This window comes from Indicator indicator, chromosome 25 (genome assembly GCF_027791375.1).
Source record: "Indicator indicator isolate 239-I01 chromosome 25, UM_Iind_1.1, whole genome shotgun sequence".
NCBI classification, from domain to species: Eukaryota; Metazoa; Chordata; class Aves; order Piciformes; family Indicatoridae; genus Indicator; species Indicator indicator.
Genome location: NC_072034.1, coordinates 925,604 through 950,580, shown reverse-complemented (window position 1 = coordinate 950,580; position 24,977 = coordinate 925,604). Strand labels below are relative to the sequence as shown.

Sequence of the window (24,977 nt, the reverse complement as noted above, 5' to 3'; positions counted from 1 at the left end):
TGAAAGTTTAGTTCAGGAACAACTTGAATTGGGACATAAAAAACCATCCGTCAGTCCTTGGAACACGCTGATTTTTACTATACAGAAAAAATCGGGGAAGTGGAGACTGTTGCATGATTTAAGAGCAGTCAATAATAGAATGGTAGAAATGGGGGCATTACAACCAGGATTACCATCTTTGGTTATGTTGCCCCAACATTGGAATCTACTTATTTTGGATCTGAAAGATTGCTTTTTCACAATACCACTGCATGAGGAAGACAGTGATAAATTTGCTTTCACAGTTCCGTCTGTTAATAGATCTGCACCCTCTAAACGGTTTCAATGGGTGGTCCTGCCCTAAGGTATGAAAAATTCGCCAACAATTTGTCAATGGTTTGTAGATCAGGCATTAGCTCCGTGGAGAAAAAATAACCCTGACTTGATTACTTACCATTACATGGATGATTTGTTAATTGCCTCCCCAATGCCACTTCCATTACAAAAAGAGCAAGAAGTGACTCAAGCATTAGCAAAATATGGTTTAGTAATTGCACAAGAGAAAATTCAGCGTCGTGCACCGTGGGTGTATTTAGGCATGCAGATTCTAGAAACACATTTGAGACCTCAAAAGTTGAATCTTAATACAAAGATTGAAAATTTGAATGATGTGCAAAGATTGGTCGGTGATTTACAATGGTTAAGAATATATTGTGAGATCACCAATTCTGATTTAAAGCCACTAATTGATCTTTTAAAAGGTGGGAAATCCCCTTCTGACCCTCGAGCATTGACTCCCACAGCATACCAGGCTTTACAAGTAATAGGAGAAAAAATACGGAATAATATGGCAGATCAAATTGTACCTGGTGTTCCTTTCACTACTATTTGTTATAATCAAGACAAGGAAGTGGCTGCTTTGATTACTCAGATTTCTAAAGATGATTCAGTGTTAATTCTAGAATGGGTATTCCATAGCAGTACGTTGAAGGCCACTATAACTACAAGGCCAGACGCAGTCGGAAATGTACTGTTAAAAGCAAGAAATAGATTAAGGACAATTGCGGCGACGGACCCAGCTCAAATTATTTTGCCATTGAAAAATATCAATCTTGCAGATTCATGGATGGAATCATCTGATGCTTTTGTGATGGCTGTCCATGGAATTAGACTGGATAATCATTACCCGAAACACCCTTTGTTTAAAACAAATTTGATAATAGAACATGACTCCTTGCAAGTAGAATCTCCCCTTTCAGAGGGGATCACTGTTTTTACGGATGCCAGTAGTATGACAGGGAAATATGGATATGCTCATCAAATCAACGGGCTATGGAATAACCGGGTAGAAAAGACAAAAGGGTCAGTTCAGATTTTGGAATTAAAAGCAGTTCTCATGGTATTTCAGGATTTCCGGAGGACACCCTTGAATATTATAATTGACTCAAAATATGTGGTTGAAGTAGTAAAGCGTTTAAATAATGCAATCTTAGGCGGTATAACTAATCTTGTCCTTGAGATGTGTATCTTGGAGCTACAGTCTGAAATTATTGCACGTCAACATCCATGGTGGGTCATGCATATCAGAAGCCATTCTAATTTGCCAGGGTTACTAGCTGAAGGGAATTCATTCATAGACAGCAAAGTAGTAAGCAAAGTATCCACAGAAGATGTTCTGGCACAAGCACTTCAGTCACAAATTTTTTCATCAATCGGCACAGTCATTGATGAAGTCCTTTGGGATTTCTAAAACAGATGCTCGTTCAATAATTGCCAGTTGCCCTGATTGTGCCTGATTAACTCCCATTTCGGCTGAAGGGACTAATCCGCGGGGCCTAGAACATCGCCAGGTCTGGCAAATGGATGTCACCGAATTTCCTCTGTTCGGTGCCCTTAAATACATCCATGTCACGATAGATACATGTTCTAAAGCAATTTGGGCAACTTCACATAAGTCAACCAACAGTTTGGCTTGTATTCAGCATTGGACAACAGCCATTGCAGTGTTAGGGCGACCAGACACTATTAAGACCGACAATGCTCCAGCTTACCTGAGTAACAAAGTTCATGAGTTTTTTCAGAATTGGAAAATTACACACTTGACAGGTATACCCTATAATTCAGGAGGGCAAGCCATTGTTGAATGAGCGCACCAGGATCTAAAACGGCTTTTGACAATATATAAAAAAGAGGGGGAAAGGAGTCCATACCTCACTATAGCAAAGACATGCTATGTGTTAAATTGGTTAAATCCACAGACAGAACAAAATTTAGTTCCTATGTTCTCTCACCTGCTTAATAGAAATGACTTTTCTCAGCATGAGGTATTAGTACAAATCTTTGAACCTTTGGCCCAGCGATGGAATGGACCAGTCCGCTTACTGACTTGGGGAAGGGGTTATGCTTGTGTGTCTGCAGGAAAGTCAACAAGGTGGATTCCAGCCAAGTGGGTTCGACCGTGGATACGGCCCACATCTGATCCAGGTCAAACAGACTCGGACGACAATACGAAAGATTGAAAATGAAGTCTCTGCTTTTAGTCCAAGGACATGGTTGCCAAGAAATCAAGGGAATGTGTTGTTTTAATCTTGCAGCCCACGGCGTATCTATTCAAAAAGATATTTGGATGCTCAAGGAAAATACAAAAAAAAAAAAGGTTAAGCAGCAAAGTGGTTCGTTAGACAATTGGTTTAATAGTTTGTTTTCAAATTGGGGTCTACCAGGCTGGGTTGCTGGTGTCCTTGAAATGCTGATACCTACAATTTTTGCTTTGCTAATTATATGCTTACTGTTGCCATGTTTAATCCAATGCATGCTAAGTAGTGTAACGAAGAGTGTGAATTGGTTATTTAAGAAAAAGGGGGGAGGTGTTGGGGCATTTGCAACATTGTAGGATGTAGATGGGGAAGCATGTGTAAACAGTGTGGCTATGCTAACGATTCAGCTTCCTGGAAGGGGCGCGTGCAGTACGCGTGGACAAGACTGCGTAGCCAATAGAAGGACGCATGCTCGCGGCGTGAAGGCGGAGCAGAAAAGTTTGGTCTATATAAGCAACTACCGATGGTTCAATAAAGTTGGATTTGAACTTGCATCACATTGATGTGTCGTTCTTCCCGCTCGCCTGTATGGCCCGCGGCACTCCAGCTTTCAGGGCTTTCTTTTCTGTGTTGTACTTCTTGCTGCTCGTTTTTCTCCCCCTTTGGAGGTCTCAGTGCAAATCTTTCTAACTCCTTCCTCCTGAACTCCAAGCTCCTAGTAACTAAAGCCAGCCAGGAGCATGGATGAAGACCTCACTTCACCAAGCAATACTGCCTGACAGAGTGGGAGCCAGGAAAAGTCCTTTTCTATCTATAAAAGCACAGAAGGCTGGCGACTCAATTATTTAAATTTTATTTTACACCTATTAACCATAGCATATCAAGTAAGAGTAGCAGCTGCTACATGAATTTGACCAGCTCACTTGCCCTCAGCAGATCACCCATCTGCTTGCTCTTCACCTAATATTTCTGTTTGATAAGGTGTAAAACAGATTCTTGCAACGGGTCAAGAACAGAGTCAACTCCAAATCCCACACAGAAATTTCTATGAAAACATATGGACATCTCCACTGAGTGATGTCAAATTTAGAGAGGCCGCTGACCTCCTGAAAGTGGGTAAAAGGAAAATTGCAGCCTGTGGTGAAAAAACACTGACTCCATTACAGTGAATGAACAGAGAGTGGAGAGTGAAGAGCTGTATGTATAATTAATTCTAGTGATACAGACCTACAAAATTCATGGGTGCATGCACGGAAAAATGTTGTGCAAAACGCCTTTCTCTAAGGTATCCATTTCACCTTCTACAGGATAAAAATGCTGCTTCTCTAAATGGTCCAAAGAAGTCAACTTTCCTGTTCTTCAGTGGTATTTAAACAAACATTTCAGTTATGCTAACTAAGCAAGACAGTCAAGAGCTATGTATTCCAGAACTCACATTCTCATACCTTGAGACTTTTCCCACTTTATATGAAGAATATAAAATAAAATTAGGAGGCACACACAGAAGCTTTAGCTTCTCTAGTTTTTACTCGGAGGTGTAGAGCCTTGGGAACTTTTTATGTGCATAGGAACTTTACAGTGCATAGGAAAACCATAGAGAGATTACCTGCTGCTGAAAAAAACCTCAAACCTGTTATGCATAACACTTCTTGTCTTATGTGGTCTTCTGGACACAGAGACCACAGAGTACTTCCAAAAAGAAGAACGAAGAAAAAAACCATCCCCGAGATATTATGCACCTGGCCCATTGCTGAATGCTTGCACAGTGCTTTGCTTGCCAAACAACTGAACTTATCTAGCACTGACTTTTGAGGCTGGCAAGTGCTTGCAATCCACGTGAAGATGAGCCTCTAGAAGTCTGTTGGACCCCTTTAGTTATGGCAAAAAGATTGGCCTCAGTGCCTAATAAGGCAGAGTGTTAGCTCTCCCAGCTGTTGGTGGGCTGGACCCTCAATCCTGCAAGCCCACGTGGCTTTGTCTCTGTGTTGTCCCTGGCACAAAGCAGGTGAAGAAAGGCATTTCTTTTCCGTAACCTTATCTTGAAGGCAGCCTTGGCTCCCAGGGCTGTGCCGAGTCCCTGCAGATTGCTACACAGGAAACTTCATCCCTTGCACTACTGAGGAGAAGTCTGGGATAGCCTGCTGTTCACACACACACCAGAGGTAGGATTTCTTCATTACCAGGCTGTTCATGGCACATTCACTACAGCCAGGAGGCCATTTAAGTAAGAGGACATCAGATTAGACTTTGAGAAATTTCCTCCAGCCTGAATTCCCCCCGCTTTAAATGGGCAAAGCAGCAAACGTTTGGGTGGAAAAGAAATGCAGCTCTAGAAACTTTGGTTCCTGGGACTGTGTTCCTACTTGTTTCTGACTGAGATGATCTACGTTCCTGACATAAAATAGTAGAACTAGCTTAAAGGCTGATCTCCTGGAACAGAAAGCAACTGCAGGATCTGACATTTATTACACAGCACATCTTTGTACTTAAAAAAGTCCAAGTTTCCCTGTAATTAATAAGATACAAATTGTTTATCCTTCTATTCCAGCAAAAATGCACAGGAAGTATGGAAGGAGATGGCCACTTTTGCTGTGGTGCTCAGCACCATTTGGAGAAGACAAAATGCCTTCATTTTTTCTTACCTTCACGCCAAAGGCAGAATGAAAGATTCACTTTAGCAACTTCAGAAGCGATACAAATTTTGATTTAGGACAGATTACCTCATACTTGTCTGGAACTTGGACAAATGAAGACTAAAAATGCAAAGCATACGCAAGAGCAGCTGTGATTTCTGACTCCAAGCCCACTCCTCTCCTCAGAGAAAGCTGCTTCAGTAGAGCAAGAAGACAAGACCAGCCAGGTGCTTTAGGTTCCCTCACAGGGCAAGGTATCTCCAGCACAGGACTATTAATGATCATAAGTTAAAGTTTAAGTAACTTGTATTGGCTGTTTCCTCACACACTGCAGATATCCTAGGTTAAAATGCATTACAGCCACAAACATCTGAACTTTCTCAATGTCACCGTTTATCAGCACTCCTGTGGTTAAAGGATTTCAGTGTTTGCAAGGCAGATCAAATTCACATGAATGACACCAGCACATTTCTTCCTACCAGACCCCTGCACAAATCAATCACTAAAAGGTTCATGCTTACCTGCTAGCAAATTTTTGCACCTTTGGAAGGCAGGAAGGATGCTAACTAAAGGTGCTGCCACTTCACACACTATGCAAAACCTCCTCGCCATACCAAAAAACCTCCTCATGATTCAGGGGCCAGCCTAGACATGGATGTCAGAAGACATCCATGGGTCTGAAGGCCATGCCATGGTGTGGCATCACGTGGAGGATCTCATTCAGTGAATGGAAGGAAGGTTTTCCAGTTCATGCGCTACATCAAGCAACCAAAAAAAAAAAAATATCAAGGAATAAATTTGGGAATTGAAGCATTGAAAGTGAGCTATTGCACAGCAAGGAGAGAAAATGCTTTCAGAAGGGGGAAACCTTTTCCATGTCCTTCTAACTTTGGGAAGTTCATTTCTTTCAGGTTGCCACTTTTGATGATAGATAAATATTGATATCTATTGATAGAGAGATGTTACATGAGGTCTTGACTTCAATGACACACAAGGCCTCCAGGTCTAGTTAACAAAGAGCTAAATCCTTACTGCCATCAACAGCAGATTTAATGATCACAGAAGAAATTAATCACAGTGCACACTGCCTCATTCTTTTCTGTGCACAAGCAGGACACCATATTAACAGCTTAATTTCTTCTAGGTTTTTCCTCATGAAAATAGATATTGCCAACTTCATGAGTGGTTCTAAGAACATCTACTCAAAGACTTCAGAAAACCCTATACTTATGTTCTTTGCATACCATCAGCTCTTCATCTTTATCAGGTGTTAAAAAACTTCATTTTTACCACTTGAAGTTGCTTATGAAGTCTATAAAAGTCAGGCATTTTCTTTCAGCCTAATGACCCAAGTTACAATGAGGCAACATCTACCAGAGGTTCTGTAGCACTCTAACTTCTTTCTGTTGAGATACCCAAGCAAGAGCAGCTAAATCACAGGTAACAAAACAGGGAGGTGTCAGCAAAACACTCCTATGATGATAAAGCTATCAAAATACAGTCCTTATGAAAAGTCACAGTCCTTAAAGGAGAAAACTATCTCTAAGAAAAGCACCAAGATCGATTCCTGCCTCTTCACTGATCTACCAGAGCACTGTGAAGCCACTGCTAAGTTTAAAGCCCTGGAGGTACCCAGAGGGAGACAACTGACCTGAGTCTTACAGGGATGCCAAAGCCTGATGGGAAAATCACACGCATCCTACAGCAGAGAAGCAAGAGTATGCTTACATCAGCTTTATCTGCATCCGTTCAGCATTACAAAGACCCACTTGGAGGGGTGGAGAAGCAGCCTGGATTCAGCAGGGGCATGAAGTAAAACAATACATCCTTTAGAAAGCACACACTGCAGAACACCCTGGAATGTTCTACATACTTTACACCACATGTCACTGGGGTTCATTTAACACAGAATTTTATCAAGACAGAAAACACTTATGCGCATCATTGCTACTTTAATAATCCCAAAACCTGCATGCATTTTGTCTTTTCTGTCCGTGTTCTTCGCGTTTTCTTACCTTCTACTGCTCTCTTGAAGAAAACTTTACAGCTGCCACATGTAACCACACCATAATGACATCCAGATGCCTCATCTCCACACACCAGACAGACTTTGGAAGGTCTTGAAGATCCAGTTGATACACTTCTCAGTGAAGAGCTGGAATAAAGGAGACAAAACAAACCAAAGCAGCTATGAATATTTCAGATCACATCAGCCATAATGCAGAGTTTAATTAAGAATTTATCCCAGGTATATTGCCCCAGGCACCTAACAATTAGGAAACCACCACTCTTTCTGGCAGTGCCAGTGCTGAATACATGAATTGCTTTAATTAGTAAGTGCAATATTTTTATTGTCTGTTTTAAAGCACCCATAATATATCGACGTTAATGTGAGAAGTTACCACAAGGGTAGGGGAATTTGTGGGTAGCAGATGATTAAAACCGAAAATAAACAACCAACCAAGCAAACAGGCTGGCAGAGATTTGATAGCTACACATTTTCTTTGTTTGTTTGAAGCCTTTACAGCTAAGCAATACCTGTAATAAAGACCATTTTATGAAGCAGCACAAAGTGGTACACACTGTCCTGTCTGTACTCCTGCTTTACCACTACAGTGGTCCTTGATCTTCTGTCTAGTATTGCCGTTAATTTAACGGCTTACTTCCAAGAGAGTTTTAAAGCCTTTTTCACATTCTGCAAGTGCACAAGACCCTTCCATATGACTTTAGGTACCAGAAAGCAGCACTGTAAGTTTCAGAAACCATCCCCAAGTTTTGCAGACTGATGCATCTTGCAAACCCATCTTCAGCCATCTACTGCCTTCTTAAAAATGGGGCATTGCTGTTGCTGGGTCTTTTGAAACCATGACTCTCTAGAGGTATCATTAAGAAGTATTTTCCCCTGCCATCTCTGGAAGATGGTGCTCATCAAAAACAAGTCGTATTTCATGATGCAGTCAATGTCCTCCCTCCCTTCTTCCCTTGGGAAGTGGAAATGCCACCCTAATGGAGTCGGCATGCTCGGAGAAACGTGCCAGACAGCGAAGGAGATGAAAGCTCTGGATCCCTCCCACGCCTCCAGAGGGCTGGGGAGAGTCTCCTTCTACACAGGCTCTCTTCCCCAGGTAAACGTGACTCCTAGAGTTTCTTCACTTGTTATCTCTGCATGCTGCCTAAAGACTACAAAAACAACCCCGAAAGAGTTTACACTGGTGATGAAATGATGTGATAGTCCAAACTGCAGGTCACGGCTGTCTGGTGGTCAGCCGTTGGGAAACAAAGGTCACAGCTAGTCCCAACTGAAACAGAAGATAAGCAGCTTACTGAAGACATTTCCAAGAATGTACCCTTTGCCTTTTCCCAGTTTTCTGCCTCCTTTAAAGAGGCATACAGAGGCCAAGTGATTTATCCAGAGGCACAGGATAGATGTCACTCCAGATCAAGGACCACGAGTCTCTTGGCTTGCAGCTTGACTGTAACATCAAATCTCAAAGTCTTTTTAAATGACAGCATTCAGATGCTCATCAGAACGTTCCAAATAGCATTGCTGCTCTTGTCTGCTGCCTAGGCTGTTAGATTGACTAGTTTTAGCCCTCCTGCTATTTATACTTCCATTACATAACATCACACTACTTGATAATTGCTAGGTGATGGCATCGGCTCATCTGTTAGACAAAGGAGAGCCTCACCAGACCTGTGTTAAGAGAAGCTCTGTGTGCTCAAGTCACAGCCATTCCCATGCAGACTGCATTTAGCTACCCTTACAAACAGCAACCTTCTTCAGGATTTGCCCAGGCTCTGCTGGTTGGCATTCAGCTTTCTTTAGGCAACTAAGGAGAGACTTTCTCCCTCTAGCACATTTTATACTGCATGAAAAAAAGATGACATGAAGTCTCTTATTAAACAAAATTCCTCAAAAGATGTCTGCTTTCTAGAGAAAATGCCAATAACCTGGGAAACTAACTCCTTCAAAAGTCCCTCCCCCCCCTCCTCTTTCTGGTTGCTTTTTTTATTGCAAGCAGTGGTATTTTGTCTGAGAAGGGAAACATATCAGTTCTGACACACCACCAAAATGTCTTGGGACATTTGTGATTTTGATGCTTCATGCTCCCATTTCTTCAGAAGACCAGTGTAATAGAGGGGTCTTTCTGCCCTAAAAAAGGTCAGTGTATATATGGGGTTTCATTATTTTTCCCCCCAGTATCTTAAGAAGCTAATTCTGTTAGAGAGCTCTTCCTGGGAAGAAATGGAGGTTTCCAGGGTATTACAGCAGAAAGCCTGGGGTTTTTTTTCCCCTCCATATTTTTTATCTATATACACACATTCTCTCTATAAATACCTACTGGATATATATATAAGCATGTATTATTTTTAGTTGAAAAGAAATTGTCATGTAGGATTTGCAGAAGGTGGGAGAGCCTTTTTTTAGCCACAAGCTACCCTATAAAATTTCACTTACACAAAATTATTGGGGGGGGGAGCAGCCAGTAAAGACACATTGAGATAACAGTTGACCCACAACTATTATTAAATGCCTACCTAAGACAATCCACAGCATATTTTATGCAGTGCTTCTCTAAAGGGAAGGTTTGAATAGAGCCAAGAGGGTGAAGGTACAGCTTGAAAACAAGGCATGCATTCAACTACTCAGCCAGAGCATCTCAGGTGGAAACTTCACATTTTGGAATAATATATAATATTGAAATTACCTCCCATACATGCTTTTAATCAGTTGAAAAGTGGAATAGCTTAAAATACAAATGAGGTATTCTCATTCTTAAGAGGAGTATCCAACATGGAGCAATTCAAAGAAACATTGATATTAGCTGTTGGTACTTCAATCTCCTCCAGCTTGTGCCAGCCCTGGCTTCCAATAAACAACCTTTGGCTTGGTTTTAAAAATCTCTTCACAGTTCTCTTCCATCCATTCTGCACTGAAGGATTTGCCAATTCAAAATGCTGTTTTCTCACCTCATACAAAGGTAAAGTGGTGTTTGTGCACACCCGCAAAGGCTGAGGCCCAAAATATGCTCAACTCATGTGGCTAAAGCTCATTATAAGTCATTCTCTCTATAGAAGCTTTTCTTTCTTAACATGGCAAGTAAGGATGGGTTCATCTTTTCCTCTGGAACCTCCCTCCTGTTCAGGCTGCCATTCCTTTCTCAGTGACTTGACCACAGTGAACAGGTTCTACATCAAGACCTGACTGGTGAGCAATCTACCTTTCCACTCTCAGGACCAGATACCCAGTATTTATGAGACAGAAAAAGACTTCATTCCTTGATTGCATTTAATAAACCAATTAATTACTCTGCATTGCTCTATATCCTGTGGCACGTATAGGGAGAAATGCAACCCTGAAAAAAAAATCAACATGCCCTGCTTTCACACGGGCAGTAGTGCCCCAGAGCTGCCCACTCAGCCCTGCTTTCACACGGGCAGTAGTGCCCCAGAGCTGCCCACTCAGCCCTGCTTTCACACGGGCAGTAGTGCCCCAGAGCTGCCCACTCAGCCCTGCTTTCACACGGGCAGTAGTGCCCCAGAGCTGCCCACTCAGCCCTGCTTTCACACGGGCAGTAGTGCCCCAGAGCTGCCCATTCAGCCCTGCTTTCACATGGGCAGTAGTGCCCCAGAGCTGCCCACTCAGCCCTGCTTTCAGAAGCCAGTGGTTTGTACTGGTTGATTAGGTGTTATTACTTTCACACCTCTCATTATTTCCAACCAAACATGGGGGAAAAAAAAAAAAGAAAAAAGCAAACAGCCCCAGTCCCAGAGAGTCTGCAGGATTCAAGCAGAGGAGATCTAGCAGCATACATACTTGATCACAAGGCTTTTGCAGCCAAGGGCAGCACAGAGCAGTTTAACAAAGCCAAATGTATCTTCTAAGTGATTTGTAAAACGGTTGCTTCGATGGCTGTGCTACCATTTGTCACGTTGTAGGCTGTGTGATTAGGAACGAGCCTGATTTATAGCCCTCAGCAGTGCAAATGCTGGCAGTTAAATGCTGACCTTGACTAGCCATTGCCATTAAGCTCATTTGTGTCTCTGCAAGTTGGCTTTAGTAATAGTTATAGGGAGAATTAATTAGAAATCACAGATTTGGTAAGGCAGAGTCAAAGCCCCAGATAATCCAGCATTTTAAAAGCTGATTATATAGGTTATTATGCTTTTCAAACCAGATGTCATACAGGAGCACAGTTTAAACCAACGATGCCTCTCTGATGATAAAATGAAGCACAAGCCACAATATGAATCCCAAATTCATTTGTTCCAAGCACTTTTATTTTTATGAGATCTAGATGAGTCCTTTTTAATTCCACATCATTGACTTTTCTTTTTTCACATGGAAATTATCTGGTAGTAAAACAAACAGAAGGATCCTGGGTACACCTCAATAAATAGAGTTACTTGAAAAAAGAAGTTGAGATCAGCATCTTATTTGCACCAAAAGAAAAAAAAAGTCTTTAAGAGGATGAATTATCAGGAAATTCAAGATGCAGAGACTGCCAGCATCTTCCTTCTGCCCTCTCATCTCATTTCTGAAGGGGTGTAACCTCCAGTGAGAGCCATCCTCTACTAGGGACTGGTGTATGGAAACATGACAGGTAACTCTGCACACACAGATTCTGAATCTCACCTTCCTGTGGCCCAAAGCACATCTCAATGGTATTTCACAATCCTGACATGGGCAGAGCTTGGCCACCATCACACAAGGAAGCTCAGACGATCAGGAGATGATCAGGAGATGACCAAGAGCTGCCCAAGCACCCCAGGCACCACTGAGTTGATTGTGCTGCAGCAGCAGCCAACTCACACTCTTGGCATTCACCAGCTTCAATGCTGTGGGCCAAGCTGATGCCAGCCCAGGGAGACAAACTCCCACACCAAATGGCAATGTAACTTCTTGTAACTGGGCACTAAAATCAAGGGAGTGATGACCATGTTTATGGAGCCCTGGAAATACACTCTCTTCCCATCCACACAGTCCCCTGAATTCTTCCTGGTTTCCACAGCTCATCTCACATCCCTGAGTGCTTCCCTTGGTCACTTCTTTAGCAGTTCTCCTCCCAACTTTCTTTAACTCATCATTCAATTAACTACCACAGCTGATAGCATGGCCATCTCCTCTTCACCTTACTTCCATTATTTTCTGTGTTTCACACAGAATCATTTCACAACCCCAGATAACTCTGCTCATTATTTATACTGGTCAACAGCTGTCCCACAGATGTGACCAGTCTATGATGATGCTGGTCACAATCTCCACCAGTAACATAGATCATCTCCCAGATCTTGCTCCATGCTGCTAGTTCTGTCAATACTAAGCTCAGACCAATATCAGTTTCACCTTGTGCAGCCTGAATTTGAAGAACTTTCACTGCAGGATGCACCCTTGGCTCTCTCCTGTAACTCCTTGCATAAAGCAGATTAGCAGACTGGAAAATGGTATTTCTTAAATGTCAGACTATATAAACCAATCTTCTTGTCAGCAGAGCAGGAAAGCATGGAGAAGTGAAAAGGTGCAGAGATGAAAGGATCAGATTTTGGAGGAGAAGGCAGTCACATGGGACCTGATGAACACTGAGGTAAGGCAAGACCTCAGAAACCAAACCACCCCTGGGCCTCTGCAACATTTACCCTTAGACATTTGGCAGAGGGGCAGACAAACTGCTAAATGCCCACTCTGCAAATTCTGCTGGCTGATTTTCTCAGGGCATTATCCTGCTCCTAGAGAGGTGAAGAGAGATTGCAGAAATGGTTGTGTTTCCTTGGATAAAACAACACAACTCATAACAGCCACTACCAACCCTTGAACCTGCAGCCTTGGGAAAAAAAAAAAAGGCTAAGATTATTATTTTAAGACTAAACCTTAAGAAAACCCAACAAAACAACCAAACAACAGAACAAAAGCTTTAATCAGAAATCTTGAACAGTTCTCAGTATTTTCGGAAAGCTAACTAACTGTGTACTTCAGTGCAGATTATGGATGACAGACACCAAGTGTAACATCTGAAGCAGTGCTTACTCTGACATCCTAATGGTTGGACCTGATGATCTCAAGGGTCTTTTCCAACCTGAATGATTCTATGATCTGGAGGATCATATCAGTGCATAAATAATGTAAGTGGTTAGGAAAAGAATTCATATTTCTCTTCACTATCTTCTCTGTACTAGAATAGAATAACAAAAATAACACAAAAACGTCCACTGAAAATATATTTTCCATGTGAAATATTCAAGAAATTCAATTAAAGAAGAAAAATGACCTGGAAAACAGTAGCTTCTGGTGCTATAAATCAATCATTTTTGAAACACTCCAAACTTGAGGAGTCTTTCATTTAGCACTTTTTCACTTTTGTTTGTTCCATCTGATGAGGAATGCCTCATGCAGTCCACTATTCCATGCTGTAATATAAAAAAAAAAGGACCACTATCTCCCTAGACTAAACTAATTTTGCCAGCTATGGCTTTGAAGGGGTATTTGGTAAGGAATGAAGAAAAAAAAAAAAAAAAAAAACCCCAGAAAATTCAGTGGCTGTGATACTACCATTTAGTGGGTCAGTCTGAGTTACTATTTTTAAGCCCAGAGGATTTCTATCCCAAGACAGAAAACTTTCAGTTGAACTTCAAACACTCCAATTCTAATACAAATGCAGAGGTGACAAAACTAATCCACTATTTATGCTCCTTTTTCTTTCCCTCCCCCCCCTTAAGAAATATTTAATATGATGAAGCACCTAAGAATCAAAGGGGAAAGAGCATTTAGCTAAGGTTGCTTTCCTCAGCAGCTCCAGCTTTCACTTTAAGTGACTTTATTCAGCAGTGCCTAAGGGTCATATATCACAGTTTCACACCTGGATCTTAATTATGGTAACAAGCAAACAGTGATTGCAGCAAAGGCTCCACTCTTTCTCCCAAGACCCCCAAATCTAAGAAGATTCACTTAGTAAAGGTTTAAAGAAGGCATTTAGAGTGTTGATTCTGCAAATAGAAATTGATGGGCTCCCCTGTGCTGCAGTCACCAGTGAATGGGTTCCTGTATTTAGTTTCACCTTAAGGCATATGTTGATTTTACAAAATGCAGCAAGTGTACTAAGCTCCTTCACTTTCCATTTACCTTGGTGGATGCTGAGAGGACCCAACATTTTCCTCCATGCAGCTCTAATCCTTGATTTTTCCTTGACCTTCTCTACTGAAATCTTTTGGCTGGATCTCCAAAATGTTACCTCAAAACCGACTTTTCACTACAGAAAAATATAAACTTAAGCACAAATAAATGCATTCTGGTTAAAACTGAGGAGCACTTATCTCCTAGGAAAAATAAATCTACTTTTTACCTACTGATTTAGTGGTCACAGGAGGACAACATCCTCCTAATATTCTTCTGCAATGCCCTTTTCCCCTCTAACCACTGTCACAATGTACCAAGATCCATCTGCCTCAGGGAAACACAAATTACTTGTTCTGCAGGTTTTTTGGCACATAAATATAGTTATCTAGTGAAATGGAATGGTTAACCTACATGGGGAGTGTGATGGTTTGAAACTGTCTTTTTAATTTTTCCTTGCAAAGTTCAGAACAGAGAAAGTGAAAGAATGTAAATAAGTCACTATTGGGTGCAAGAAAGCAAAATAACGATTGTTCTAAACACTTCCATTGGATAGATAGAAATGTTTAAGAACTATTACCCAAAACAAAGTAGGCACTCGGCACATTCTGCATTCGGCAGTGGGGGCAGTTGCTGGGCTGTCTGGCTGCTGTTTCTTCTTCTCTTCTGGCTGAAGATAACACGTACTGACCTTGGCAGCTAAGTTAACAACCTTTCTGCTTAACTAACTCTGCTTCTCTGTCCAGGGGGGTCTGGGGGGGGAAGCTCCTGGGAGAGGGAGGCCCCTTTGGGAGGGTCCCCTTGGGGGGAAGCAAAGGGAGATCGATTGTGCTTTTTCTGTTGATTGTATATATTTGTGAATGTTGTGAATTTTTGTATATTTGTACATATTCATTGCATTTCATCTGCTTGTAAATACAGCTTTTCATTTGCTTCCAGACTGGGCTAGCCTGGTTATTGTTGGTGGGGGGGGAATTTCAGCTCACACCGACACAGGGAGTCTATCAGGAGACAACCTCCAACTTGGGAAGCCAGGGAACAAGAAGAAGTCTCATAGGGCATTTGCTCTAACTTTTCATAGTTGGTCCTCTTATAGAATGAGTGCAGTTTAAATGCATGCAGTGGTGGCATTTGTGCCACCAATTATAAATTGCTTTGTATTGTATAGCAAGATAAGGCAGGAACAGCTTATCTGGAAAATGATCTGGTTAATTATTGAAAGTCTCTTGGAGGGGGAACAAGAAGTTTAACTCTTCTTGCCCCTGTTCACCAGCCATGACTCAAAGTAAAGAGAGCTTTGAAACTTCTGTTTTTCATAGCATCATCTCATCTCCCACCACTGAGAAATAAGCAAACTGATTATGTATCCTGATCCCCTTCCTCCGAGAGCACAGCAGTGTTCAACTTGGTGAGACTCTGCTGCCTTCTTGGTCAGCAATACTTCAAACCTGCAGTGATTCAAGTGAGGTTCACCTGCCGATGAGGAGTGGGAAATCATTACCACAAGGAACTGCAGGCAAGGCAAGACCACGTGGCTGTTTTGCTCTGCTACTGGGGATTTCTAAGACAAAGAAAACTTGAATGAGCAAGAGAAGAAAGAAAAACACACACCGAAGTGAAATGCAGGGAGATGCTACCAGGAATAGGAACATCTTTAAAAAAACCTCCTCTTTTCAGATAAAAGCTCACTACTTTCTCCAAGTTCTTCCCTCAGAGTCTAAATAAGCAACTCCTAAAAACATCTTCCTTTGCTTGAAAGCTTTGTTTTATGAAACCCTTAATACTGCAACCAGTGATGACTAGAGCATTGACCATTTCCAACCCTAAGAAAACTCATCCTGTGCAGAGACAAAAATCTAACCAGCATGCCTAGGAAGGGCTTGGATTCATAAGCCTAAAAGAATATCTCTATCAAAAAAGAATAAAAGAGTTCATAAGAGAAGCAGCTTGGTCCAGTCATACACACTTGCCTATGAAAAACTCTTTGCTTTATCTGAGTGCATGATAGTTTACAGTGAAAGCCACCACACCATTAATGCCCTAACCACAAAACATAAAAGTTTACAAGAGTCCTGTAATCAAATAAAGTATTTCACAATAGCAAAAAAAAAAAGTAAGCTGAACTGCCATCTCCAGTCTACTGGGGATTAAAATACCACAATAGAAAAACCTCCAGAGCAACCATGAAACCATAGGGGAAAAAATGCACCAAAGCACTAAAAAAGGTTACCATGGGAACAAAGGTTATTTTCCAACTTGTCAAATAAAAGCCCCAGTATGGCAGACTTTTCCTCATAAGAGCAATCCCACAGGCTTTGAAAGGCAACATGTCTAATTATTGCTTGATCCAAAAGAATTTACTGGGGGGAAAGCAAAGGGGTTTGCCCTTTCAACTCCCTTGTGCCCCCCCCATCCAACAAGACAAAATTAGTAGGGATGTTTAAAGTGTATTAGCATTACGGTACCAGTGTGAGCAGCTACAGTATAATTCCACTTAGGAACACAAAGTAGAAGTAGCAAAGTCTGCACGTTAAGCTGAGCTTCATAAAGGAATCATAGGGAACAAAGGAAAGGCAGCAAGCATCCCTCAGTACTTTTTAGTTTAAGTTACCAGTGCAGAACGGGGTAATAAGACTCGAGCCCAGAAGTGCAGCAGAGAGATTCCCAGCACCAGCAGACCTCAACGTCTCAGCTGCTCATCCTTGTGGGGCCTTCCTATCTGCATTTTCTCTCCTGCAAAAGAGCTTGTTTTGAAATGGAAACCCAGGAAAAGATGTTTTCAGCCAGGTACCACCAGAGAATGTAAAGCTGCATCGGAAAGGGCAATTCTGAAGACAGTACTGCCACAGCATCTGCCCTCATGCTCCAGCATATACAGAACCTGCACCCACTGCACTCTCTACAGTAGCCTTACGCTTGCAGGGCTTAGCTTTACATACCCCTTGGATTTGTATATAATCCTATCTCTGAGACACCTGGAGGTCATGGCAGAAGAATGGTTTAGGCCATAAACCCAACCAGCATCAGATCTGAAAGGGTTGGCTCAGAGCTCACCACAGAAGGGAAGACTTCCAAGCAGAAGTACAGCTCCACCTTGAAGACAGGAGTTTTAGAAGCTAAACTTAGAGTTTAGCATTCAAGGATTTAGTTTAAAATCAACAATAATTACATAAGAGGAAATCTCTGCTCCCATTAAGTAAATAATTCTATGGATAGCTGTGGCAGCAGAAGGTAAAGCCAACTGCATGAGTATTTTTAAAACATTCCAAGCTCTGAGTACTTTCAACTCCCCTTTCCCCATTTTCACAGCAAGTATAACTGCTGACATGTAACACAGTTATAGAGTACCAAATAACCATAGATTTTAACTGTTGAATCAATTAAAATACCCCTCCATTACATGTCAGAGTGACAAGTAATAGCCTGCTGAGTGCCATGGAAAATTTTGGTCAAACAGCAGATGAGGGTTGCAATCACTGACTGATACCTAGAGCAAAGTCTTTTGGTAATTCTCCCACAAGCAATCACAATTGCTGACAAAGTTCAAATTTGTCTTGACAGGATTGTCAAGGCAAACTAGAAACGTTCACAATTGCAAGTCAAAGAATTCATTTTTATTCAGCTGAAATCCACTCTGCTGCTCACATACTAATGATACACAGCACTGCACCTACCACTCACTCTGGCAGAATAGCTGGCGCCCATAGAGCGAAGGCTAAAAGAAAATTGGAGCATTAAGCAACACCCAGAGCAGGGAAGTCGTGTTCTGCAACCAGCATGGCTCCAGTCCCTCTCCCAAAGCCTCTGCTGCAGACTGCCAAAGCTCTCTTGCAGTATATAGCAGGCCTTGGTTTTGGAAGGCAGCACTTAACCTTGGTGAGAATAGGAGCTGGTACAACAATTAAAAATACCACCAACCCTCCTGTTTTAGGCAAAGGATGTTTAACTGTTGATGCACAACAGCAGGCTGCTGTAGAGGCAAACTGACAGCTAAGTGTGCATAATTAGGTGCTTATGCATAAATTTACACAATTTACATAGCAATCAAGGTGTATAGCAGAGTGAGCAAACATTATTACTCGCTAAGCCATCACCCCAGATCTTATTTATGCAGCCTGTCTGTGGCACAAACTTTCAATTCTCTACAGCAAGGACTGTGGTATTTACACTCATTGTTAAGCCAGAATCTCCCTCACTGACACAACAGGTCCCCATGCAGAGTGCAAGTCAAACCAAACAGAAAGAACCCAACCACACACGTTATTTTTTCCATTAAGCCAATGGTTTGGGTGGGAAGAGACCTTAAATAGATCATCCAATTTCAGCTCCTTGCCACGGGCAGGGACACTTCCCACTGGACCAGGCTGCTCAAAGCCTCCCCAACCTAGCCATTCCAAAACACTCTGCTTTCCCCACAACTCTGTAGCCACTGAAACTATTTCTGCTATAAACAGGTGTGCAATATGCAGAATAAGCACCTGAAGGAGAAAGATGACTCAGAGTATGTTTTGAGGACCTACAGTTTTGAATGCCGCAGCAAATCACTATGTAACTTAACTTTACTATGTATCTAAAGGGTGGGAGTCAGAAGGATGGGGCTGGGCTCTGTTCAGAGGTGCCCAATGAAAGGACAAGGGACAACAGGCAAAAACTACAACACAGCAGGTTTCACTTAAAGACAAATTTCTTTCCTGTGAATGTGCTGAAACACTGGAGCAGGCTGCCCAGCGAGGTTGTGGAGTCTCCTTCTCTGGAGACTTTCAAAACCCACCTGGATGCATTCCTGTGCAATCTGCTCTAGGTGAACCTGCTTCAGCAGGAGGATTGGATTAGATGATTTTCACAGGTCCCTTCCAGTCCCCATCATTCTGTGCTACATGGCCAGAGACTCCAAGAAGACCCTGATATTTCCAGGCTTCATACCACCTCATTCCTTGCAGCTCATGGAGCCCACTGCAGTCAAAATATCAAGAGACCTACAAATTTTTATTACTTCCGTATCTGCTTCCCATATTCCCAATTAACATATGCAAAATAGAGCAAGTGCTGAGCTTCAAAGTATATGAAAGTAGTTTTTGTAAAAAAAAAAAAAAAAAAAATACATTTTTTATTCAAGAGCAGGAATAATGAAGCTTTGTTTCCCAAGGCTTCCTCCTTCCCACTTGCAAGTTTCAGTAGAAGAAAACTGCAAGCTATCACCTTTCCCCTAGTGGGGGCACTAACTGGGTGCCTCTTTGCCATCCAGTCACTTATTTTAATTGAACTGGTAACAGATAATAGCTAAAAATGAAAGAGGCAATAACTACCCACTGTCAAATTTAGTTGAAGTTGGCTGACATTCAAAACTTATTAGGCAGGAAGACACAGACAGCTCAGTTACATACAACTTAATTTTCTTGGGCTCTGTCTAGGGTTCTGCTGGCCTTGATACCATAACCAGCAGCTTGAAAGGAAAAAGTGCTCAGAAAACTATTGTTGCTTTAAAGCTTTGGACCCCTCACACGTTGCAGCCTCTTTAAAAGCATCATCTGCTTGCTTCAAGCATGCAACCCCCTCTGAAGAGCCTGCTCTCCACCTTACTCAGCATGTCCATGGACATCCCACGAGCTGACAAAAACCCTTCCAGCCCTCCTCCTTCTGTCTCCAGGTTGCCACTTCTCTCCTTTTCTTGGTCCACACACCCAGGGCACAGCAGCCCCCAGGGAGCGAGGGCCCAGGAGAGCAGCCCCAGGGGAGCGCACTGCATGGCCACCTGCTCCCTCACACCCTCCAGGCCTCTTCAGGGAATGCACTGCAGAGTCCCATGCTGGGACATGAGTGAGAGTCTTTGATTTACCTCACTCAACACTAACACATCACCAGTGAAACCAGCAATTACCAGCTAGCAGCCCTTGCCACAGCTCACCTGAGTTCAGCTCACGGCAGCTGTGCTGCCCTGATGCAGCGCACAGCTCCTCTCTTTGCCCCCACCATGAACACGGGAGAAATCCTGCTCCTCAGGTCAAAGCCAGCAGAACAGTTTAGGCCCAAAGGGACGGGGTACTGCTTCATTCCACACCTCTCTCCTTTTCTGTGCTACAAAACGACTGAAGCAAAGTGCCCAGTTCCTCTAGAAAAGCAGCACCCAAGTGGCAGACCTGCCATGCTGCCCCTTAGACATGGCACCAGCAACCATACCTCTGAAGTTGTTCTCTGTGCTTCTGAAAGAAGAGTTTACAATACAACGATGAATGAAACCCTACTATTCTGTGCAGGAAGAGTTTTCTTTTTTAAAAACATAATTTGGCAAGAAATTAACCCCATTTTTGCAGCACATGAACAGCTACAGATACTTACTTGATTCACCTATTTTTGTTTTCCTTGAGTAATGTGTTCTAATCTTGCATATACCTACAGAAGTGCAGTAACTGCATCTGCAGAAGGTCAACCACTGTGGATAGTGCTGTCATCTCCTGTGTGCTTCTGAACTCCAAATGGGGACTTTCCTTGTACACATCCTTGCAGTATTTCCCAGGCTGGCCTCAGAGCCATTCTGATTTTAATGAGGCTGCAGAAAGCAGCTTCAGTCCATCCTTCTCTTTCAAAATCCAGATTCCCTGTATCTACAAAAACAGTGCTTCTAAGCTATTCAAAAACACTTGTAAGAACTTGACACCCAAGACCTTTTCCAGGCCTTTTACACCAGTGAGGACTCAAAGACCATCCAAGAGGAACTGGTTAACACATGGAAGAAACAAGGCTATTATCCAAACTTCACAGCACTGCAGAGGAATGTTAATAAAAGCAAATGCATACCAAGCACTTGTTTGAAGTTCAGTGCTTCTTTCACTCCAGCAATGCTGCTTTAATCTCACAAATGCTGCTCTGCCTTTTGTTGCCCTTTCGTGACAGCGTTGTCAAGTGCAGCACTCGGGCAACTTGCTGCAGAAGTAGCAGAAATCACCTACAAATGTCACACCTGTGCTGCTACCCTGCATGTTTTCTAGCCAGGTGAGGCCAAAGCAGGGCCTCTGTTTTCCTCACCAAAGCGCTTGGGCCGAGAATAATCTGGAGAGTTGGTCCCTCCTGGCTCTCAGGAACCAATGGCAGTCTGGCAGAGAGCAATCTGGAGGCTATCAGCTGCATGACCTTGGATTTGATGCTAAATTGCTGCAAGTTGAAACTAACCCCAGCCCCCTAACCATGGCTTGCAGCTTCCCTTATCGCAATCTCAAAACACGTCAAGAAGCAGCTCTGCCTACAGGACACCAAGGCAGATGAAGGTGAGAATGAAGTCTTGCTTCTGCCCTTCTGACAGCCGAAGCCACAATGCTCTCCCTTGGCTGAAAACACTGTCCAGAGCTGCCAATTAAAAGAGCTTGCCCAAAAAGCTAAACTCTGCTAAAGTCTGAATGAAACACTAGAGATTCATAGTATCACAGGCTTTCCTTTACTTGACAAAGAGGATATCCAAGCTTTTATTCTCATTTTCTCTGAGATTACCTTGGCCACAAACTGGCATTTGGTTCCTCAACCAGACCAAACCTCTGGGTCTGCTGACCATTATTCCAGCAAAGATGGCTGTAAATGGTTGTGCCTTTGCCCAGCCAGGTGGTGCCCTCTGACCACCTACTCCAGCAGAAGGATCCTAAGTGCCTGTTGCTCTTCTCTGCAGTATTTATAGAATAGATATAAGAGATTGTGCTATTTTGCTGCCAGCTGCTCTTGGGTGGGTAGGCTGGAGAACTTCATTTAATGCTTTGTCAGAGATGCCAGATGGACATTTCAATAAACTGGTGAAGTGTTCATACCATTGATTTCAGATTTCTTGTAATTGGCTCTCAGCATTGTACCGTCTTGACCATGGACTGATGCAACACTGCTGAATTTACATCCACAGACTAATTGTAAGCAGCCATAGAAGCTCACTTAGGTTCTCAAGCCTTTTCTACAATCATGGTTTCAAGTTTAAACTAATGGCAACCCTCTAGGTTTTTTGCAGGAACCCCTTGTGTAGCCATAACAAATTCCTGGTGGCCACAGCCAAAGAAGAGCTGATAAGCTTTTACCAGGCAGCCACAAATGCAGGCCCCCAGGGGCTGTCTATGGACACTGTGATAGCTCCTGAAAAGTACTGGTCCCAAACCGACAGCAGAAGGTATAAGAGTTAAACAAAAAAAACCAGGAAAAGAACAGAATAAAAAGTGGCTTTCATTAATGATGCAGATTCCGGTTAAAGCCCCTCAAAACAAATAATGCAACTCCCAATGCTCATTAAAGCATTTTCTAGGTATCTTAAAATTACTATGGTTGCATGGAAAGGGAAAAAAAAAAACAACAACAGAACTATGACATAAAGAGAGTTGAAGTCATCTATGAATGAATATTGATAAATTGCTGATCGTGATGTGCCATAATTATCCTTGAAGCATGAGGTCACAATCCTAAATTATGAAACTGCTGAAATAATATTTTTAAAGTTTCATCTTTCCCTTATGCATAAAATTCTCTGCTAAGCCTGCAAAATCTTGACCTCAAATCTGAGGACATTATGCTATTTTAATAAATTATATAGAAGGCTTGACTTGTGATCAAGAAAATATTAGGGCTTGGGTTATTACATATTTTTTACGTTATTTCTTTACTCATTAAACCTGAAGAGCTTTCATTAGCAATACAGTAATTTAATTCTCTGCTGTAGGAAGAGAAAATGTGATATACATATTTGAATTCCAATGCTGTAGACGAGATGGTATAAACTGAACAGCTGAACTAAAGATAGAAACAATCTTTTCTACCCAGGAAGGACTTCAACATTTGAACCTAGTCTCATTTCAATAAATATAATGTCCTAAAAACCAGAGGTTTACAGAAGAAAATCAGGACTGCTTGGATATTTGTTTGAAGGAAATACACATCAGCTTTACACTTAGTAAGCAGTGGACTGGGAAGGTTGTCTTGCCTGCCATTCCTCTTCAAGAGGTGACATACTGTGGCTGTTGCCGATAAGGCTGCAGCGCTGCCTGTTTGCATGATTGAGAAGTTCCCCACCAAGACTGTTACTCCAGTGCACAAGCCTCTGTCGTGCCAATTAACTATTTATGAGCTGTTCCACTGCTCCAGAAAAAGTGCACAGCTATCAGAAAAGGATTGCTCATTAGATACCAGCATGTTGAGGTATTTTTAACCATAACAATGCGATTCCAGTCGACACAGGCACATTATTTTTTAAGGAGAAAAGGAACAGAAGCATTTTACTCTGGAGCCGAGTGGTTTAAAATTTTAATGAAGATTTAAGATTGTATTATAGGAAACAATGTCTCATGGACAGAAATGTAGTTAAGATAGTCCTGCAGATCTTTCCCAGCCCTCATTTCTCTGCCCTTTTACCCCAGGCACTCACAACACTCCCAGCTCCCTCACCATGGAGAAGCAGGGTGGGTGCAGTCTGAAGGCTACCAGGGAAGCCAGGACCGGGTGCTTCTTCCAGGCAGCTCCTCCTGTATGGGAGGATCTGTGCTACCGCTTCCCTTCACTTCCAAAATGCTACTGGGAATAACTGCACTCCCAATCTGAAATTCCTCCCCTCTCAAATGGAGCAAAAATTAAATTATTTAAGTGAAGAAGCAGCAAAATTATTCTCTTCTGATTATGCTAAGCAGATGAGGGGAATAAAAGGGAGGGGATATCAACTCTGGAGAGCACTCTGGGATGCTTTGACTATTACTGATAGCAGGTACAGATTATATGCATCACTTCTGTACTGTTCTGCAGACCTCAGTGTTTCAAGAGATTCACATATGTAAAGCAATCACTGCTGTTTGCAGCTGTGCCCTTCCTTCCCACTTCCCTGCATTTTCATCATTAGAAGCTACCCAAGAAGCCATCTCACCAGGCAGAGAGATTCTGGACAAATTGCAGAACTATTTGCTAAGTAAACGATCAGATCAACGAGTGACACCAAAGCACTACCTGTCAAACTGGTAGTGAACTTCAGCTTCTCAATCACTGTCTACCCAGCTGTTCCAAATGCACCTCGTTATGTTAGTCCAAATGAGCTTGGTGTTTAAAATACTGCTGCATCCCACACATTTGTTCCTGGAAGATACGATGATGGAGCCCGTCTGAAACACCGTCTGGCATGTTTACCTGTCTCAAGCTCTTCCTTTATTTTGCAGCATCCCTCCCCTGCTGCAAGTTCATCAGAACAACATTTTCATGCAATTAATCATAATCCACATGAGGACACATTACACACAAACATAACAAATGCAAAAGCTTGTTAGAAATTGTTTATACTCTGATATTAGCTCACTGCTCACACTCGACCCTAGCATTTAGCCACTCATGTCCAAATCTCTTAGGATGACCCTAGTGATCCAACTTCTGTATATTAAGGTTGTTTAGTCCAACATCCTTCTTTCTTTCCCCCTCTGTCTCCCACCTCTCTCTTCCATGTCCTCATAAACAATGCCACCTAAAAATAAAATGACATGCAGCAATAACAGGGGGCAATTTCGAGCCCTAGCCCAGCAACAGAGCCAAAATACAGCATTTTCAGTTGCTGCATGCTGCCTGCTCCAATCCTGCTAAGGCCAATCTTCACTTCAAAGTGGGCTCAGATTAGATACAGGAATGCAATCCTGAGCTACTCCAGAGTTTTGCTACAGATTTCTATCAGCCTGCAGAGGGGAGCTATGAGACAACTGATGCATATAAGGAAGAATAATCCTCCACCAC

The 24,977-nt window shown here is 42.3% G+C and overlaps 1 protein-coding gene across 2 annotated transcripts in view; it reads right to left on the bottom strand.

The window, feature by feature from the left end:
• NR3C2 (nuclear receptor subfamily 3 group C member 2) overlaps positions 1 to 24,977 on the bottom strand; it is a 206,297-nt gene that overhangs the window by 83,715 nt on the left and 97,605 nt on the right. For both annotated transcript variants that reach the window (XM_054392434.1, XM_054392435.1), the window contains exon 2: positions 7,165 to 7,304. In XM_054392434.1, the coding sequence (XP_054248409.1) occupies positions 7,165 to 7,304 (140 nt within the window). The remainder of the gene's footprint in view (positions 1 to 7,164; positions 7,305 to 24,977) is intronic.